This window comes from Fusarium odoratissimum (assembly GCF_000260195.1).
Source record: "Fusarium odoratissimum NRRL 54006 unplaced genomic scaffold supercont1.15, whole genome shotgun sequence".
In the NCBI taxonomy this organism is placed as follows: domain Eukaryota; kingdom Fungi; phylum Ascomycota; class Sordariomycetes; order Hypocreales; family Nectriaceae; genus Fusarium; species Fusarium odoratissimum.
This window is the reverse complement of record NW_022158701.1, coordinates 92,545-110,561: the sequence shown is the minus strand read 5'-3', so window position 1 is coordinate 110,561 and position 18,017 is coordinate 92,545. Positions and strand designations below refer to the sequence as shown.

Below are 18,017 nucleotides of genomic sequence, written 5' to 3'. Positions count from 1 at the left end.
CCCAGTTTTAAACCACCTGATATTAAGGGGTCGGGAATAAGAAGATAAACTTGCAGCCTAAATGTCTTGATTTTAATCTATAGGAGTTACACTGTAAGAAATATCTATTCTAATTTGTAGCTAATTTTACAGTTGATCCAGTTGCCTGTGAGATCAGAGCATAGTGATCTATTTCAAGCCGCCACTCAAAAGGATATCTTGTCCGGTCATGTAACCATTCCTTGCCAACCTATAACATGTATTAGACAAGCGAAGACCCTCGCGTTCAACGGGACTTACATGATGATCGCCTCGCAAACCTCATCAGGTGAGCCGAGACGGTGAACTGGAATAGATGCAGCAATGGCGAGACCGGGGTCAGTCTTTTTCAGCTGTTCCAAATCACACCCTTTATTCCAGGTTCTACAACCAAATATTAGCCAATTTACGATATTGAGATAGTCACAGAATCTTACTCTGAGATGGGCGGCGGAATCATGCCCGTGGAGCCAATCATAGCTGGCGAGACCTACACAAACCGTCAGTTTCCACAGGATTCTGATAGATACATCAAAGAACTTACGATGTTCACTGTAACGCCTTCGGGCGCCAACAAAGTGGCCAAGTTCTGCCCCATTGAACTATGGCTTGTCAGCGTGATCACACAAGAATTCCCATGTTACTCACGTCAGAGCACCCTTTGAAGCAGCATAATGGCATCCATTCAGCCCACTTCCACGAGCAGCAATACTTCCAACCAGTATAATTCGTCCCCAGCCTTGCTGTCTCATACCAGCAAGACAAGCTTTGGTGACGACAAACTGGCTTCGACTGTTAACCTCCATCATCTCATCCCAATCATCCTCTCCAATCTCCGCAACATCGCGGATCCGTCTTCCCAGACCAGCATTTGCAACCAGAATAGATACTGCCTTGTGCTTGGAGGATACAACATCTTGGCTCAATAAGCTCGAAACCAAAGCTCTTGTTGACTCTCTTTGTGAAAGGTCTGCATGCACAGGCACAAACAGCTGAGATGGATATGTCTCACTCAGCTCTTGTGCAAGTTTGTCTGCCTTTTCTTTACTGGAAGAATAATGCAGACCAACGTCACAACCTTGAGCAGCAAAAGCTCTCGCAACAGCGGAACCTATTCCGCCACTACAAATCGTTAGTTTGGCTGACAATACACCTCGAACAAAATGGCAAACTCACCTTGAACCCGTCACCAAAGCCAATCGGCCTTTGAGGTTATTGTCTATCGTCTGCAATCGAAGCGTCATCCTTGTATGGTTCCAAACTTGTTTATGCGAATCATGCAAGTGTTGGTTATTGACTTTACTTGCTCATCTTATAAAGGGCGAGAAGCTAAAACTTAGCTTTGCCGCTATTCCGAAGCCATTTACCATCGGCAACTCCTTTTTCAAACACCGACGGCAATTGAAATTAGCTTCTGAATGAATCCTGGAGAAAGAGTAACTAAACCTTTCCCCGCAAACATGGGGTCCCCATGGAGTAGAGTCGTATTAAGCTTGGGAATGTGGGTTGGTCTTTATTAACCCATCCTCCGTCTCTGCTTTTTCGAATTTGATTTTCGTTCTCCACGATACAAGGCATATCAAACACTCTATCTCATTGTTTGTTGTTACACGATCAATTGTTCATCATGGAGTTGCAGGGCCAGAGCCTCATCTTGACCGTCAGTGTCTTGACGTCGTTGGGTTTTATGCTCATCGGTTATGACAATGGCCTCATGGGAGGTCTTGTCAACACTTCGGCTTTCAAAGACACTTTTGATAGTCCCGATTCTGATATGATCGGCGTTATTGTCGCCATTTACGAGAGTAAGTTCCACTTCGCCAATGGACTATGCTAGTCACTCACAGTCACTAGTTGGATGCTTCTTTGGTGCTGTCTTCTCCTCTATCTGGGGTGAGAAGCTCGGTCGCCGACGCTCTGTTTTCATCGGTTGCGTGTTCTTGATCATTGGTGCGGTCCTCCAAGCCGCTTCTTATACACGAGCTATGATGATCGTTGGCCGTATTGTTGCGGGCGTCGGCATGGGTACTGTCAACTCAACTGTTCCTGTCATGCAGGCTGAGTTTAGTCCCAAGTCAAGCCGTGGTATTTGTAAGTTCCTGTCCTTGATCATGAGGAATAACTTTCTGATATCATATAGACGTCTGCGCCCAGCTCTCCACCCTCAACTTCGGTATTTTCCTAGTTTACTGGATCGACTATGCCCTGTCATCCCATACCGGCAGTTATGCTTGGCGCGTTCCCGTCATTCTTCAGTGTGTTCCTATTCTGGCTATCATGGGTCTCCTGTTTGTGATTCCTGAGACACCACGTTGGTTGGCAGCACATGACAGACCCGAGGAGTGTCTCAAAGTCCTTGCTCAAATCCAGAGCACTTCCACTGATGATCCTGAGGTCCAGGTTCTTCATAGCGTCATCACCCAGACTGTCGCCTATGAGACATCTATCGGTTCAGGTTCCTGGAAGGATCTTCTCAGGGAAGATAGTATCAAGTCTCGCAAACGACTTCTTTTGGCCTGTTTTCTCCAGGCTGCGCAGCAACTCGGCGGCATCAATGCAATCATCTGTAAGTCTCAACCCTTCTTCATCGTGTTGATGAACCATGCTGACGATCTGTAGACTACTCAAGCACCCTCTTTGAGAAGAGTGTCGGTTTCTCTGCTCACATGTCAGCCCTCATGTCTGGTTTCCTTCAGACTTGGTTCTTTGTTGCCTCTTTCATTCCTTGGGTCTTGATTGATCGCATTGGCCGAAGACCTCTTGTAAGTACAGCTCAATCCTTTCCTTATACACTAAGCTAACTTGTAAAGCTCCTATCTATGATCAGCGTCATGGCTGCTACTATGGCTGTCCAGGCAGGATTGATCTACCAGGTCGAGAACAACACCGCTACAGCACATGCCGCGGGTATTGCAGCTGCAGCTATGCTGTTTGTCTTCCAGGGTGCCTTCACCATTGGTTTCCAGGCCACAGTCTGGGTCTATCCGTAAGAAATTTCTCCGCCAAACTTTATTGTCCAACACTAACAGGTTACAGCTCTGAGATTCTTCCTCTTCGCCTCCGACAGCGTGGTTCATCTATCTCCACCGCTGCTAACTGGATCTTCAACTACGTATGTCACTCCCTTCTCAAACACATAGCTATGCTAACTTTCGTCCAGATGATTGTTCAAATCACTCCCATCTCCATTGATAACATTGGCTGGAGGACATACATCATCTTTGCAGTCCTGAACAGTCTCTGGGTTCCTATCATCTTCCTCTTCTTCCCTGAGACCAAGGGACTTGAGTTGGAAGATGTTGACCACCTCTTCGGTGGAGAGGACATCATCAGCCAGGTTGATGAGAAGACCAATGCTGCTGTTGTCATGATGGAGACTGTTGGCAACAAGACTGCTGCTTAAGTGGCTGCGCACTCCTGTCGAGAAGCGGGAGTTTGGGGTGTACTATTCATGTGTTGTAAGATAGTCCTGAAGATTTAGTTGACGGCTTCAAAGAGGATAAAGGAGCGAATAGTAATCAATATCTTTGGCATATATTTAATGATGTCATGTGAAAGTTACATGAATAGCGCTTACTGCCGAATAATGCTTGATTGGGTATGCTATCGTTCATATGCACAGAGTTTACGTATTCTCCCTGCGTGGCTTCGGCATATGAGCCACCCGCTGCAGACATTTCCACATTGGGAACGGAATTAAGTTCAGCATTAGCCGCTGAGGGGTAACGGCAGGTAACCCAGCTCAACCTCCAAATTCCAAAGCCCGATGTCCAATATTTGTTATGTTATCTTCGTCTTCATATCCCGCTTGTTTAGCTACCCCAGCATTTCAACCTCGGGATACAACCCTGACTACTCGGCACGATGTCATTTAAGATCTACGACGAAGGGGCCAATGCCATCTTTGACGCTTCTTCAACGGTCGAGGTGATTCATGAGAATGACCAGTTTCCGTTCGCCCACGAAGCCGGCGTCTTCATTCCTGAAGAAAATGCCCTGTTCATCACCAGTAACCAATTCCCGGACCCAACGACCGGTCAAAAGACGATCCAAATAAGCAAAGTCCAACTCTCCCCGGATGGAAAATTCATTAGCTGTGAAGAAGTCAACGCGCCTGATGTTACCATGGCAAATGGTGGTGTGAACTACAAGGGCGGCGTACTCTTCTGCTCGCAAGGATCCTTGACTGCGTCAGGAGGTCTTGTATTCATGCAGCCTATCGCACCTTACAGATGCGCAGCGCTCGTTACCTCATTCTACGGGCGAGATTTCAATTCTCTGAATGACGTGGTTGTTCATTCTGATGGCTCTGTCTGGTTCACTGATCCAATTTATGGATACGAGCAGGGTATAAGGCCAGCTCCCCAACTACGAAACCAGGTCTATAGATACGATCCCAAGGACGAATCGGTTCGAGTCGTGGCAGATGGATTTGGCAGACCGAATGGTATCTCATTCAGTCCTGATGAGAAGGTTGTCTACATCACTGATACGGACTGGATTCACGGTGATGGAACTACTGATGACACTAGAGCAAGGACCATGTAAGTCGCCGACGGCACAAGACCCTGAAATTTATCTTGCTAATTATCTACAACAGCTATGCCTTTGACCTATCAACCATCTCAGGTGAACCATTCCTCACCAACAAGAGAGTTTTCGCCATGGCAGACACCGGTATCCCCGACGGCATCAAATGCGATACGAAGGGCAACGTTTACAGTGGCTGTGGCGATGGCGTAAACGTCTGGTCACCAGGCGGCGTCTTACTCGGAAAGATCCTTATTTCTGGAGGCGTTGCGAACTTTTGCTTTGGTAGAAATGGGGAGTTGTTTATGCTGAACGAGCACAAGATTTGGAGAGCTCAGCTAGCCAGCGGCGTCAAGGGGGCGCTGCTCGGCATCTGAAGACATGGTTTACTTGGAGGGACTACTAGCCTCAAATGGCCACGAAATTGTATTCATGATTTTTATTACTATTAATATTACGGCAAATGATGCTTCATTCCATGCGTGGCAGGGCTAATGAGAGGCTTGGCTATTTACGGAGGCATTTGCCGTTTGCCGATCTTCGGCCTCTGCTTCGGCGTCTGGAGCTAAAGCCGGCCGTTCTCCAAACAGTCTCAGTTAATCATGAGAGCAAAACCCCATAGCGAATGCCTCGGCTCTTACATCATACGGCAACTGAAGTTCGGTAAATGATATAGCTATAGAATCTACCCCAAGTGACTGTTCTTCATATGCCGTCAACAATTTTAACCTATACTAACTACCTAGCTACCAACATCGCGGGGAGATCCAAGTCATTCTTCCAGAACCAACCCTAACCCACATACACACACATAAGCCATGTCTTCACAAACGAAAAAGCAACCGAGCAAGCCTCGAGTTCGCAAGTCAAGAAGCACAACAACCAAGCAGCTAAAGCCCAAGAGCACAGCACTATCATCATGTCTATTCTGTCTCCGAAACCGCAGAAAATGCATACGAGTAAACGGACAGGCACAGTGCTCTGAATGCACAGCCTTATGCCAGACTTGCCACTGGCCAAATGTCCAACAGAACCGTGAGTCGCCACACCAGACCTCTTGCAACTCTTCTAACATCAATGACAGTTCATCAACTATTACACGAGAAGCAACAACTATATCTTCAGCGGCGATCACTATCAAAAAGCTTACTAGAAGGCGTCAGAGACATGGAGTTCTGCTCATCGACGATAGAAACACAACGAACTTTGAAGAGGTTACTAGACGATATGGTTAATGTGGAACAAAGGGCATTCCAGCTCGAGTCGGAGGAGTCAAGGCTTTGGGGGTTGAGGCTCAGGGCCCAAGACAGCGACGATATAGATTCGGAGGACTCGTGTTCAAGTGAGAGTTTGTCTGAGCCATCTCAGAGTCTCGATTGTAACTTTGCTTTTCCATGGTTAGATTAATATCAAGATGCCTATAAGCGGGTGCATGGTCAGAATCTTCTAATTGCAACAAATCGAGAACAATAATCTAAGAATAGGAAATAAACGAGGGCATTAAATGAAATTGAAAGCATTGAATGATAAGCTAGGCCCCCCGGAAAAGAGTCTGATCACCTCTCATTTGATCGAGCTCCGTCTCAAACATCTCTTGTCCACCATACCAAGGGAGATCCCCTGCCCCAGGCCTCGAAAAGGGATCACTCCCAATCTCTTCAAAGTTCGCAATTCCAGCGACGTCGGAACAGGAAAGCCCGTAGGTTTCAATGGCTTTAAGATGATCAAGATATTCCCCAACTCCAATTTCTGACTGGTCGGCAAAAGGTTCTGGGATCGGAGTGGTGGTGTTATCGACTTCTATCAACACACTAGGCTGAAAAGTGGTGAGTTCGTCCTGATCATACCCGAAGCCCCTCGAATCAGGTGTCTGCGAGTTTTCAGGTATGTCGTCTTCCATAGTCGAAATGGGCTGTGCTTGATCGACTGTTTCTTCTTCGGAAGCTACCTGAGCGCTGATCTCATCTTCGGTATAGAGGTTGTCCCACAACTCTGCTAGTAGTTGTTCAAACGCACGCCTCATGAGTCTTTTACTTAGATGACCAAGTTGAGATTCCTGTATCATTTCACGAACCTGATGCTTCACAGATGGCTGACGGAAGTAGTCGTAGCAATAAACCAGTTCCCTCTCATAGTCGAGATAGGGGCTCAAAGGGATCGGCTCTTGGGGGAAGATAATCTTGAAAAGTCTCTCCCATTGCTCCTTTGGAGTAAGTCTGGTATCAGATCTCTCATTGATCGCAGTTGCCATATCCCTCGTGATAAGTCCGACTGGGGGCGGGCGTGTCGGAAGGCCAAATATATTTTTACATGTTTCCTCGTGTTTGGTCAATTCCTCTGGTCGAAACTCTTTGAAACAGAAACGGCAATGATGTGAGAAGTGCCTCTCTTGAATGTGCTTTTTGAGGCGATATATGTCCCTGAGTTTCTTGACACAACTTCCTCTGTGCTTTCTGGGATCCCACTTCATGAAAGGACAAGCCCAAAAGAGGCTATTTTCGGACGATGTATCAGTAACGGACCGGATTTGCCCATTACCTCTAGACTCCTCATCCTCACTTCCTTCATCCCCATCAATAGTCTGACCTCTGCGGCCTGTCGGTTTGGCACCTTTACGTACAACTGTTGCTCGAGTGTTCTTGGTCGAACTACTGGAGCTTCGATCAGCTTGCTTACGCTTTGCTGCAAGAGTACGTTTCTGTGGCGCATACGACCTGTAGTAGTCGTCGGCAAGTGTTTCCACTATTCTGTTGACAGTTTCCTGACAGGCAATCTCCTCCTGAGCAGGTTGACTTGCGTCGATGAATTCTCCTCGAAAGGCGGCTTCAGACTGCGAAGTATCGCTGGAAACGGAGCTTGCTGCGGATGTGATCTCCGAATTTCCGTCAAAGTTGTTTTCATCCTGGTGTTCGTCTGAATCGACGAAACTTCTAATGCCAGCAATTGCAGATATCTGAAACTCGTCATGTCCGCGATAGGGCCCTCCTATGCGGGGAAAGGACCTTTGAGATATCGAAAATTCATGCTCTGAGCCAGGGCCACCTCTCGAAAACTGGCCATCGCGTGTTGCTGGCAGCTCCAGTAGCTGATCATCAAAACACAGGCGGGCGTCCTGACCATCAAAACATATGTGAGGGTCCTGCCATGAAAATTCAGGGATCCAAGATAATGAACGATTGCTCCTTTGTGTATCAGTTGGAGTAAGCAGCACTTCATCGCGATGTGAATCGCTTGCCTGTGAGACGCTCTGGGCTGGAACAGTGTAAGAAGGTCCTGAGTGTGAAGGTTCAGAAGATGATATGACCCCTGTGGGCCCTGGCTGGGGCAATCTAAATGGAAGTAACGACAGTAAACCTGACTGTGGAACATAGTTTTCCGTCGTTTCCCAGGTCAGATCAATGTATGGGTCACCTTGCCCATCACCTAACCCTAAGAGTGAAGGGCCATGGGCCAAGTCTTCCTCACGGGTAGTCACACCAGTGACGGCCGCGTCTCGGGCCTAATCTCATCAGTATCACTGAGTTTCTGCATGTAGGTATGGTCCATATGGAAGCAACTCACTCTTAGCGAATGCTTTGTTGGGGGTACTTCACCAGCAGCAGCACCGCCAGGGTTGGTGGAATCCACCGAGTCAGACATATTGTAGGTAGTAATGGAGGTTTACGGTACTGAAATTGTAAAGAATCGAGGTAAAGGCATGGTTAAAAGAATAGGAGAGGTGGAATTCATTGCGCGACTGTTCAGCTTCTTATGGTAAACTGAATTCAAAATTTGTCGTTTTTTTTGCCTGTGTCTTGGACGTTTTTTTGAATTGAGAAACCCTGCAGAAAGCATTGGCTGTCGTGACTCCAAATCATATCATCCATGCCAGAAAAAGCAATGAGGCTTACAACTCATCATATCATTGGGAGAGGGAAAACAGGCTGTATAAAGTGCATGCGCACCGGCTGACCGCTTGGTACTTGAGACACCCTTCAGAGAGCCTCAGCTTAAAAACAATCATATCATGTAATCAATCTGGGTATAATTGAAGAGTTGCAAGTCACCACAGAATCAACCAGTATTGTCTCTTCGCACCCGCATCGCAGATGGCTAGGTAATCAAAATCAAGTAAATACAATGACAACTCCTCTACACATACCTATGCTCACATAACCAACAATTGCCTTCAACATTACTCGTCGCGAAAACTATCACAGGGCCCTCATCTGAGATGTTCTATGGTCTCTGCCGGGCCTTGTATTCTTTCTCCGTTTCCCAACTGAAAAGCAAAATCCAAGTCCCTTCGCCCTGTCATCCAGCCGATACCTAGTCCACTTGCGTTCTATCCAACCAGCACCCCAGCTCAGTCTCAGTAAGAACCGACTTCCGACTGATTGCAAATGTGAACAGAACAGTCGACGCTCCGTCAAGTTTCAATTTGCTTGCTGATATCGTGGATACCACCTCAAACTACAACTGCGAATGATCTCGATAGCTCTCCGAATGCCCCCAAGTCGGGTTGCCGTGCCCCAGAAAAGAATGTTACTGATCAATCTTTCACATTCTCGTTGGCTTCCCTCATTTCGCATGTCGAGAGTTCTTACCAGACAGACATGCTCACTGGTCTCATCCCATGCGTAACTGAAATAAATGGAGGCCGGTGGTCCGATTTAACACGAAGCTGAACACAGAACTATAGAGTCCCGGAATATTCCCGCCGCGCTCTGCAAGGCGATGGCGCAGTCTCTCGACCATTCTGACACTGATAGAACCGCCTTGAATACAGTTGTGTGCTGTCTCATGAAGGTTTCCGCGTTGCTCGTTGTCAGGGCCATCGAATTTGACCACTAGAAAAGGATAGAGGGGATTTTCCCCATCGACAGCCCCTGCTTCTACCTTGGACCAAGCGGATATTTCATGATTGTCGATCATATATTGGGGGGGGGATCCATCCGTAGATGAAATCAGGTTGAGAATTCAGCTGCCGAAACTCGTTTGTCGATTCCATTATGGTCACATATGCTCTCACTTCCTTGTGATTTGTATTGTTCAGTATATGCGCCTCGCTGATACCAAGAGTGTTGAATTCAATGTTTCGCAGAAATTTCTCTTCCCGAGAACAATCTTGTGTCGTAATAGCAGCCTTGAAAACTTCGTGAGCGTCCTTTAACACTGTTTGACGCGCAGGCAAACTACTGACATAGCGGAAGATGTCAGCGTTGTTGGGGCCCATTTCTCCAAGTGCATCACGATGTAAAAAGTGAATGCGAATCGCACTGAGTTGCTGAACCTCTACATGGGGAGGATTTCCGTTGGTATCTTCACACAAAAGGTTCCTTGATTTCTTAGACTTCAGAGTTGTGTAAGAGGATAGAGGTTTCTGGCCAAGTTCTGAAGGTGAAGATATTTATGCCGAAAAAGCAAAACAAAACTGCTGAGGGTAGGGCTTTGGTGAATGTAATCTCTTTACCAAATTCTGTCACTATTCACTAAGTAGGTATCAAAGGAAACCCCAAATCATATAAGGTCACTTGTCAGTATGTCTTTCTTTCATAACCCTTTATATTTCTCTTTTTATAACGGTACACAAACTTTCGAAAATCATCATTAGTGTCCAGCGTGAGTGAAGTTGTCTGTAATTAGCTGCCGGCGCCAATGCAAGTCTCCGCCCTACACAATTTATCGTGAGCTGATCTATCCGGCCCATTTCACCTTCGACTGTTTAACCTAGCAGGTAGGGAATTTTAAGTGCCCTTTAGTGCTGTCTCTTGTTTGCGCTTCTTCTGAAAGAATATGCCTATACAAAGATGGGCCAATGCTGGTTGAAAGATACGTGGACGGTAGAGGATAGATGTATAGGTTTAAGCGGAAAGATAGGTTAGACGACCTGCCCTGACATTATCTATCATCAGCATCGGACCCATGAAAGGCTGGAATTTCTTCTTATATACTTCACAACTTACACTTTGCAGTCTGTGGCCATTAAGAACCAGTGTGTGTAGAGGTTTCGAGACATCATCTTTTGGCCTATGTCAAGTCTAGCCTCAAAGAAACTTGATCGACCGATTACAATCACATTCGCAACCAGAGGCTACTTGATTGACGATCCTATTGAGGGCCTGTACTGGCGACAGATGGTGGGTGACACGATGTTGGTGAACTGGCATGCTATATGTTACTATGGTTAGTTAGCCCGGATAAACAATCCAGCGATAGGGTGGCCTCAAATGACCAAAGCTTGAAGCACTTTGTCGACAATCGCCTGTCTGAGGCATTCCAATGCTAAACATGTAACCATTGGCCAGATTTATCTCCCTTGGCTAACAAAGTAAATCAGGTTTTGTGCGGTGATATAAGCTCCCAGCCACAGGTCTCAACTGCAAATAACACACCTAGCTCATAACTTAAACAATATACCGTAATGCCTGATTAAATTCTAATAAGATAAAAGCCTAAATTATGACTCTTTGGCCGGCCTTGAAGGTATATAAGATGCTGCCTGCATTCAACAAGAGTGTGATCGGAACCTCCTTTGTCCCACAATTTCACTTCCTTCTCATTTCTCGAGCAAGATCAAGCATTTGCACCTCATCATCTCTGATCTTTTATCCTGGTATCACAGCCGACAGAGAATTTCGATCCCTACAGCATGCAGCGAGCGACGCAGGACGGCCTTGAATGGCAAGAATCATTTCTGGATTTAGAGCCAGTATGGACACGAGAGCCTTCCATAGGCGCCATTGAAAGCGTATCCCGTCAACAGCTCAAGATAACATCAGATAATCCCTGTACCGTCACATTCCACGGAGCAGGTTTCTTCAACAAGGTCTACCTCGTTCGTGCTGAGGGAAGTACTCTCGTCATGCGCGTTACCTTACCTGTCTACCCGCGCCACAAAACACGTGCCGAGGTCATTACCTTGAAATGGGTGCGCGAGAACACCACTATTCCCGTCCCCGAGATCTTTGCTTTTGACGACAGTAACGACAACGAGATCGGCTTTGAATGGATCTTGATGGAGTTTATGCAGGGTACGTCCGCGCAGAAGCGATGGCGTACTATGTCGATGGAGCAGAAGATTGTGCTGACGGAGCGAATTGCAACCTTCCAGTTTGAGCTTTCAGGTCTCGAGAAGCAAGAACCAGCCTTCAAAGGTATAGGGACATTGGATTCTCCTGAGATTGACCTCGAGGCCGACTTCAGAGCACCCGAAGCTGCGATTACACCCGGACGCATGGTTATCCCTGAGTTCTTCAAGGGCGATTATCTTACATATGACATCCCAAGGGGGCCATTTCTCTCTACTCATGATTGGCTAAGCGCCGTATTGACATTCGCCATACACCATCAGAAATTAGTTCTAGAGAACTCTCAGGATGAACACGATATTGAAGACGCCGAGGACATCCTGCCAGTAGCGCAAAGCCTTCTGGCTCTCCTTCCTAAAGTTTTCCCTCCGGATTTGGGCAGGCCAGAGCCATCAGCTCTCCATCACCACTATTCCCACCTCGACAACATCCTAGTTAACGAACAAGGAGAAGTTACAGCTGTGATCGACTGGGAATGTGTCACAGCACTGCCCCTCTGGAAGTTGAGTCAGGTGCCCAACTTCCTTATTGACCAGCCTCGCGAAGATGAGCCTCAGCGTGACGCATATATGAACGAGACACCAGAAGAGGCTGCCGAAGCAGCGGATAGGCGCAACGATCCAGATTACCTCGACAACGAAGGCAAGAATCAGTTATACTGGATTCACATGATGGAGTATGAGACTACGCTGCTACGCAAAGTCTACAAAGCAAAATTGGAAGAGGTGTGTCCGGATTGAGTCAAGATGAATCCTTTGGAAGAAGACTTCTTTGATGCCGTCTTGCAATGTGATGGACTATGGATGAAAATGGTACGGAAGTGGGTCGAGTGTATTGAGAAAGGCGAGTCAGTGAGGTTCAAGGATATGTGGAATAGATAGAGACACGAAATTTAAAATATCTCGTCTTATCAGCAGCGGCATGTCAGCTTCGAGAGTAACAGTCAAGGAATTATAACTCGCTCGCATCAATTAGTGGCTTTCTACCATAGTGATCTCTAGTACTGCCAAGTTCTTGTCTAAGAACTGATTAATCAATAGAGAGAAATACTTATTAGGGTGTCTTGGTTTTGGACTGTCCATATATTGTTTACAGTGTGAATAGCTTCTGCTAACTCGACGGCTCGCTGGATTGCGAAGTTCATATTTTGATATTTGCTGCAGCTGCAAGCACAGATTTAAGCAGGCAGCTACTCTCTGTTTGATACCTTGCCTGGTAGTTGGCAAACTGCATGATATACCGTCTCAACGCTATGGCCAGCTCTAATAAGCTCCAGGATAGCAACAGCGTCCTCCCATACTCCAGCATACAAGGCCTCTGCAATGGCAATATGCATTGTGAGCTTCTGTTCCATACATTTTATTCCCTCCTCACGCTCATCTATCCCTAACTCTTCTGGATTCTGCGAATTATCTATATCTCGTTGATATTTCATACTGAATCTCCTATCGGCCGGTAGAGTTCTGCTATTAAGCGATGAGCACAGAGACAAAGGATGATAACTCAAGATCAACTCTATAAACACCAATAGTATCTTCTCTGAGACCGCGGTTGTCATGGATGGGGCATTTAATAAATGTTTGTCTTGCGTCTGGTTTCTTGCATAAATGATACGTATACCTGGAAGGCTCTCTGTTACTCGGCTGGACGGTGCAGTAAAGACAGCAAGATTTAGTCAAGAATAAAACGGTACTGAATTCATGAGAATATCGTATCTTGAGGCCTAGAAGTCTCACCAGATGGTGGAGAGACGTCGTCTCAGGAAATTAAAGACTCAAGAGGGGACAATTTGTGTAAACGGTGGGTGACCCATATCCATGAGACGCACAAAAGGCCGCATCCCCAAACAAGCTTTCAGAACTCTAAGAGTGTCATCTTTTATGTGGAGTTTACTGCTCCGAGGCTTGTGATTAGACAACTCGCGTAGTATTTATGACGAGTGTTGTTGAAGAGAGCAGCTTGAACTGTGATTGGCGAACCACAGCGGAAAGTGCGCCGGGACTGTAGCCCAATGAGAGGCATCAGAAAAATAAGAATGATGTGATTGGGGAATATCTGAAGTTAATATTCAGTTCTAAGAAATAGGTTGGTTTTTTCCGAGTATTATTTTCTCTTTGGTGTTCTTCATCTCTGCATCAGTGACTCTATCGGCCTGTCAGCTCAGTCATAGTCTTTGCGCAATGAACAACACATCACTTTGGCCATCAAGTTTTCAACAATTCAAGAGCGTAATTGGTTTAGTGGTAAAATTCTCCGTTGCCATTCGAGCAGCGTCGGGGAGCCCTGGGTTCGATTCCCAGATTACGCATTCAATTCTCATTCTTTTGAATGATTCAGCTTTTGGCTGTCTTTCTTTCATTATTTTTGGTGGTGTTGTGATGTTGGTGTTGACTGGTTCCTCATGCTTGGCTCTGTTCCACGCTGGTCGAGATTCTGCCAAGAGCCCAGTGGTATCAGTGCAGTTGCCAATCGCCTGTTCCTGCCTTGCCAAGACTTTTGCCTCGCCCACCTTGTGAGGCAATATCGCCGATCCCCAGAATGAAGTCACAGAGCAGGTCCCTTGAGGCGCATCAAAAGCAGATCTGATGGCTGTGATCTTAATGAAGCGGATATAAGCAGCACCAGAGAAAACTCAGCCACCTTCTGAGATAGGAAACAGCCGACAGATGAGGAAACGATACGAATAGAGTTGCAGTTTCCCGCCTTAAGCGATTGGCTACAGTGAGGTCTCATACGCCACATTAGCCTTGCCAGGCTAGGCCAGGCAGCTAGAGCCTAACAAGAGGTGCTGCACTCAAGGTTAATTTTAGCATTTTGTCTCCTGTTTGAGGTGACCAGCGGTGTATTGATTGATGTATGTGACGGTGAGATATGGCCCAGACTATGCACTCACGAGGAACGTTGCATAGAATGAAAGAGTCATAAGTGTAAGCATTAACCTCTTCTTCATCTTTAGGCTAGACAACGCATTGACTAGACCGCAATGAACCAACAAACTCGGTGGAGATGCTCTGGACCCTCGCTTCGCTTCTGCGGCGCGATTAACCTGTAGCGCCCACTCAGCCTTGCCAGGGGTGATCTTCTGAATCCTCCGCCAAGATGAATCCCATCCGCCTCATTGGATGCTTCTGCGGTTCCCATTAACTGTGCCTCGCAAAATTTCCCTTGGCCTGGCCGGTGACTCTTTTGCCCAGGCGGACAATGGCACGTTGTAGCGGCCATGTCCTAACTCAGCACATCGTGAGCGTCTGCTATAAGTAGCCTGTGTCCTCACACATTGTTCAGATCATAATCCACAAAGCATCTCTCTCAGAACATCTCTCTCGTTCACTCTTGAATATCTTCACTCGCTTATAACAAACCAACCATCAACATGCAGACCAAGTACATCTCCCTCCTCGCCGCTGCGGCTGCTACCAGCGTCTCTGCCGCTGAAGTCAAGCGCGTTGATGTCGTCCACATCTTCGAGACTCTCCACGTCGGCAAGCACATTCCCAGCTTCACTCCCAACAAGCGCTCTGTCAACGCCATCTTTGAGCGTGACGACAAGGAGGAGTGCCAAAGCTCTGCCATCTCTATCCTCCGAAGCGCACCCACTGCCAACAGGGACCTTGAGTCCTGGGCTCTTACTGCTGAGACCACCGACCCTTGCACTCTCACTGCTCCCTCTTCGCTGTCTTCCGATCTCTTGAGCTACATGACCGCCGTGGTCGAGTGGTCTAACGAGAAGGCCGATGATATGCAGGAGCTTGTTGACAAGTGTCTTGATGGGGAGGACGCCGACGATTCCGGCGAACTGGGCGTTTGCTCTACTCCTGGAAAGATCATCTTCACTGCTGCCACCACTACAGAGACTGTCCAGCTCAAGACTGTTCTCGAGACTTTTGCTACTCCTGGTGCTTCTTCCACTGGCAGCGCTGGTGGCTCTGATGACACTGAGAAGACCAACGCCGCTGCTCCTCGTGGCGCCAACTTGTTCGCTGCTGTTGCCGCCGTCGGTGTCGCTGGTTTCATGATTGCTGCTTAAGGACTTGGCTTCAAGCTTTAATGGATGGGATGGATGCGTAATGGATGAATATACACGTTATGGAATTGTCATGTTTAGATGATGGATAGAACAGATTGACTTCTGTATGATATCCCGTGCAGAATGCTGCACTTTAAATTATATATTTAATGGTTATGGAATATTTCCTTTTACTGTACCCTGACTTCCTCGGTGCTCCTGTGAAACAAATGTATGTTTGAAGCAGCATGTCGGCTCAATATTTCATTCCATAAACTAAATAATATGCAAGCCACCGATTTATTAACAGTTCGGCAAGTGTTCTTTCGGTCTAGTTAGCTTTATTAGACGATCCAATCTCTCGGTGCTCCCTTTCAGCAACATTCCCCCATGTCTAAGTGCTTTACGCTTTCAGTTGTCTTTGTTCAAAACCTCGCGTGCCCCTCCACCTTCTTACAACTTCCTTCACAACTCCATTCGTAACCTCAAGGCTAACAGCACAGCACCATGGCCCAAGACGAATGCCATCTCCTGCGTCTCTCAACGGAGCTCATTCTCCAGATCTTGGAGTATGGCCCTACATCGGCATATCTTGATGTGGCCCTCACTTGCACTACCCTACACCACCAGTGCCGGAATCTCTTAGATCCTCACCATGAAGCTCACGCAAAATACAGAATCACATCAGACCTGTCATCGGAAACTGTGATTGGTCTACTCAAAGATACTACCAAGACCAGAATCGAGAGATGGCATGTTCGTGAGCTGGAGATCTGGGGTAGCCGACAAGATTGGGAGGATTGGCGACCTTGGGTTCCAAAACTTCCCGGGACTTGCGGCCTTGCTGATGGCTTCCCCAGAAGGTATGGGCTGGATTTGCAAGACACGCAGAGATACATCCGCACTGCACTGGAATTATGGACCTTTTCAGACTTCGACTCTGAGGCAATCCAATGGGATCTAAAGGCTGGCCAGGACAGGTCCCTCAAACTCCTCCTCATTGCAACATGTCCTCGTCTTCACAGTCTGCGATTCGTCAAAAGAGGCCTCGATCCTCACACAACTCTGCAATCGATGAGAGAAGTCATCAAAGATAGTCGTCGTACAAAGGGCGGGCCACACGAGCTACAAGGCTTCGAGTCCCTGCGAGATATCGCAGTTGGTATCGAGACAGATCAACGTTCGTGGAACGACATAAGTCCCCTCCGCGATGCCCGCGACTTTGCAGCCCTTTTCTACATACCAAACCTTGAAAGCCTCTACTTCAATGATTTGCACTACATTGAAGATGGCAACGAAGACTACCAACACTCCGATGTGGTTGACCAGTATGGCTTTCCACGCGGCACTTCGAGCGTCAAGCATCTCTTCATAGATAGCGCTTCAGAGTTCTCTCCCGAATATTACCAAGGCATAGCAGATGTATCGAAGAAATTAGAATCAGTCGTTTTGAGGGTTGCGAGTGAACAACGGCAAGATCTTGACGACGTGGATGTGTTCGTGGGCTCGCTTTCTTTCAGTAATGGGAAAACGCTACAGAAACTCATCGTTTACAATCCGGCGGTATGCACGGCTATCAATGCAGAAACTATCGACTCGATGACCTTGACGACTTTGGAAACTTGAAGCTGTTTACGTTGGCAGTTTCCGATATAGAGCTTGAAGAGCTTCACCTCATGCATAGTTCTCCCAATGCAGAGCAACTTGCGGAATACGTCTCTGACTCTTTCCCTGCTAGTACTGAAGCTATTTATGTCTGGGGACGATCGGACGGGCATGCGGACGACTCAAAATCTGACGATATCCCATCAGATATCCTCGACTCAACACTTGCGTCACTCATCGAATCTGGCGTCCTTGAGAACCTCAAGGTTGTTTACCTCGCGGACGTCGAGAAACGACATGCTCAAGACAATAGAGAGATAGCTCTTGGGAGACCCATCGACGTCGGCCTCAAGGATGCGGGCCCAAAGCAACTGATTCTGCAAAAGTCTGTCGCTGCAGGACTCAAGACTGGTGTGCATGTGTGCACGCTGATGAATAGAGATGATGGGGGATATTGGAAGAACTTTCCTGGCAAGCCGGATAGGTTTGAACTGAAGACTGGTCCTTGTTATGGCGAAAGGCCCGCATCGTGGAGATTGAATCTGCAGTCTGGAGAATGGGGGCCGGATTGCGAGGGTTGCGGAGAGTGTAAAGACTGCTTGGTCGTGTATCCTGCTGAGTTGTGGAAGAGTAGTCGTCCATGAGAAGGCTGTCGATAACATGACGACTGCCATCGATTTAGGCTTTAGTAGTACATGTAACACATGGATACCATGTCCATCAAGAGCCTCAAGATGGAACTGCCGGTGAAGGCCTGTGCTTCGATGTTGCAGGTGTGATGCCAATGA

General features: G+C 47.2%; 8 protein-coding genes and 1 non-coding gene across 9 annotated transcripts; 6 read left to right on the top strand and 3 right to left on the bottom strand.

The window, feature by feature from the left end:
- Positions 1–50: 50 nt before the first annotated feature.
- FOIG_09226 (uncharacterized protein) lies at positions 51–1,319 on the bottom strand. The gene is made up of 6 exons (XM_031209426.1): positions 1,195–1,319; positions 667–1,140; positions 563–620; positions 456–508; positions 280–402; positions 51–229 (listed from the first exon to the last, which is right to left on the bottom strand). The coding sequence occupies exons 1-6, from the start codon at positions 1,260–1,262 to the stop codon at positions 169–171; spliced, it is 837 nt and encodes a 278-aa protein (XP_031060513.1). The 5' UTR covers positions 1,263–1,319; the 3' UTR covers positions 51–168.
- A 191-nt stretch (positions 1,320–1,510) lies between these two features.
- Positions 1,511–3,555, top strand: FOIG_09225 (uncharacterized protein). The gene is made up of 7 exons (XM_031209425.1): positions 1,511–1,823; positions 1,873–2,109; positions 2,159–2,584; positions 2,638–2,780; positions 2,829–3,004; positions 3,055–3,130; positions 3,179–3,555. The coding sequence occupies exons 1-7, from the start codon at positions 1,646–1,648 to the stop codon at positions 3,419–3,421; spliced, it is 1,479 nt and encodes a 492-aa protein (XP_031060512.1). The 5' UTR covers positions 1,511–1,645; the 3' UTR covers positions 3,422–3,555.
- Positions 3,556–3,765: 210 nt separating this feature from the next.
- FOIG_09224 (gluconolactonase) lies at positions 3,766–5,182 on the top strand. Its single transcript, XM_031209424.1, has 2 exons — positions 3,766–4,562; positions 4,619–5,182. The coding sequence occupies exons 1-2, from the start codon at positions 3,883–3,885 to the stop codon at positions 4,923–4,925; spliced, it is 987 nt and encodes a 328-aa protein (XP_031060511.1). The 5' UTR covers positions 3,766–3,882; the 3' UTR covers positions 4,926–5,182.
- An 897-nt stretch (positions 5,183–6,079) lies between these two features.
- FOIG_09223 (uncharacterized protein) lies at positions 6,080–8,187 on the bottom strand (the record flags this gene model as incomplete). Its single annotated transcript, XM_031209423.1, has 2 exons — positions 6,080–8,047; positions 8,110–8,187. The coding sequence occupies 2 exons, from the start codon at positions 8,185–8,187 to the stop codon at positions 6,080–6,082; spliced, it is 2,046 nt and encodes a 681-aa protein (XP_031060510.1).
- Positions 8,188–11,179: 2,992 nt separating this feature from the next.
- FOIG_09222 (uncharacterized protein) lies at positions 11,180–12,358 on the top strand (the record flags this gene model as incomplete). Its single annotated transcript, XM_031209422.1, has 1 exon — positions 11,180–12,358. The coding sequence occupies one exon, from the start codon at positions 11,180–11,182 to the stop codon at positions 12,356–12,358; it is 1,179 nt and encodes a 392-aa protein (XP_031060509.1).
- A 356-nt stretch (positions 12,359–12,714) lies between these two features.
- On the bottom strand, positions 12,715–13,086 carry FOIG_09221 (uncharacterized protein). The gene has a single exon (XM_031209421.1). The coding sequence runs from the start codon at positions 13,051–13,053 to the stop codon at positions 12,808–12,810; it is 246 nt and encodes an 81-aa protein (XP_031060508.1). The 5' UTR covers positions 13,054–13,086; the 3' UTR covers positions 12,715–12,807.
- Positions 13,087–13,844: 758 nt separating this feature from the next.
- On the top strand, positions 13,845–13,926 carry FOIG_09220. The gene has a single exon. It is a non-coding gene; the product is annotated as a tRNA-Gly (tRNA).
- A 707-nt stretch (positions 13,927–14,633) lies between these two features.
- Positions 14,634–15,836, top strand: FOIG_09219 (uncharacterized protein). The gene has a single exon (XM_031209420.1). The coding sequence runs from the start codon at positions 14,992–14,994 to the stop codon at positions 15,643–15,645; it is 654 nt and encodes a 217-aa protein (XP_031060507.1). The 5' UTR covers positions 14,634–14,991; the 3' UTR covers positions 15,646–15,836.
- A 295-nt stretch (positions 15,837–16,131) lies between these two features.
- On the top strand, positions 16,132–17,873 carry FOIG_09218 (uncharacterized protein; the record flags this gene model as incomplete). Its single annotated transcript, XM_031209419.1, has 2 exons — positions 16,132–17,120; positions 17,210–17,873. 2 exons carry the CDS (start codon positions 16,132–16,134, stop codon positions 17,871–17,873), a joined length of 1,653 nt encoding a protein of 550 aa, XP_031060506.1.
- Positions 17,874–18,017: the final 144 nt, after the last annotated feature.

What these genes read in the sequence shown, in the direction of transcription:
- FOIG_09226 (XM_031209426.1), bottom strand. Translation starts at nt 1,262, where the DNA reads ATGACGCTTCGATTGCAGACGATAGACAATAACCTCAAAGGCCGATTG. An exon ending in GCTTCAAAGGGTGCTCTGAC is followed by an intron (nt 621 to 666) that starts GTGAGTAACATG and finishes GACAAGCCATAG; the next exon opens with TTCAATGGGGCAGAACTTGG. An exon ending in AAGGCGTTACAGTGAACATC is followed by an intron (nt 509 to 562) that starts GTAAGTTCTTTG and finishes CGGTTTGTGTAG; the next exon opens with GTCTCGCCAGCTATGATTGG.
- FOIG_09225 (XM_031209425.1), top strand. Translation starts at nt 1,646, where the DNA reads ATGGAGTTGCAGGGCCAGAGCCTCATCTTGACCGTCAGTGTCTTGACG. An exon ending in CAAGTCAAGCCGTGGTATTT is followed by an intron (nt 2,110 to 2,158) that starts GTAAGTTCCTGT and finishes GATATCATATAG; the next exon opens with ACGTCTGCGCCCAGCTCTCC. An exon ending in GCCACAGTCTGGGTCTATCC is followed by an intron (nt 3,005 to 3,054) that starts GTAAGAAATTTC and finishes AACAGGTTACAG; the next exon opens with CTCTGAGATTCTTCCTCTTC.
- FOIG_09224 (XM_031209424.1), top strand. Translation starts at nt 3,883, where the DNA reads ATGTCATTTAAGATCTACGACGAAGGGGCCAATGCCATCTTTGACGCT. An exon ending in GACACTAGAGCAAGGACCAT is followed by an intron (nt 4,563 to 4,618) that starts GTAAGTCGCCGA and finishes TATCTACAACAG; the next exon opens with CTATGCCTTTGACCTATCAA.
- FOIG_09221 (XM_031209421.1), bottom strand. Translation starts at nt 13,053, where the DNA reads ATGAAATATCAACGAGATATAGATAATTCGCAGAATCCAGAAGAGTTA.
- FOIG_09219 (XM_031209420.1), top strand. Translation starts at nt 14,992, where the DNA reads ATGCAGACCAAGTACATCTCCCTCCTCGCCGCTGCGGCTGCTACCAGC.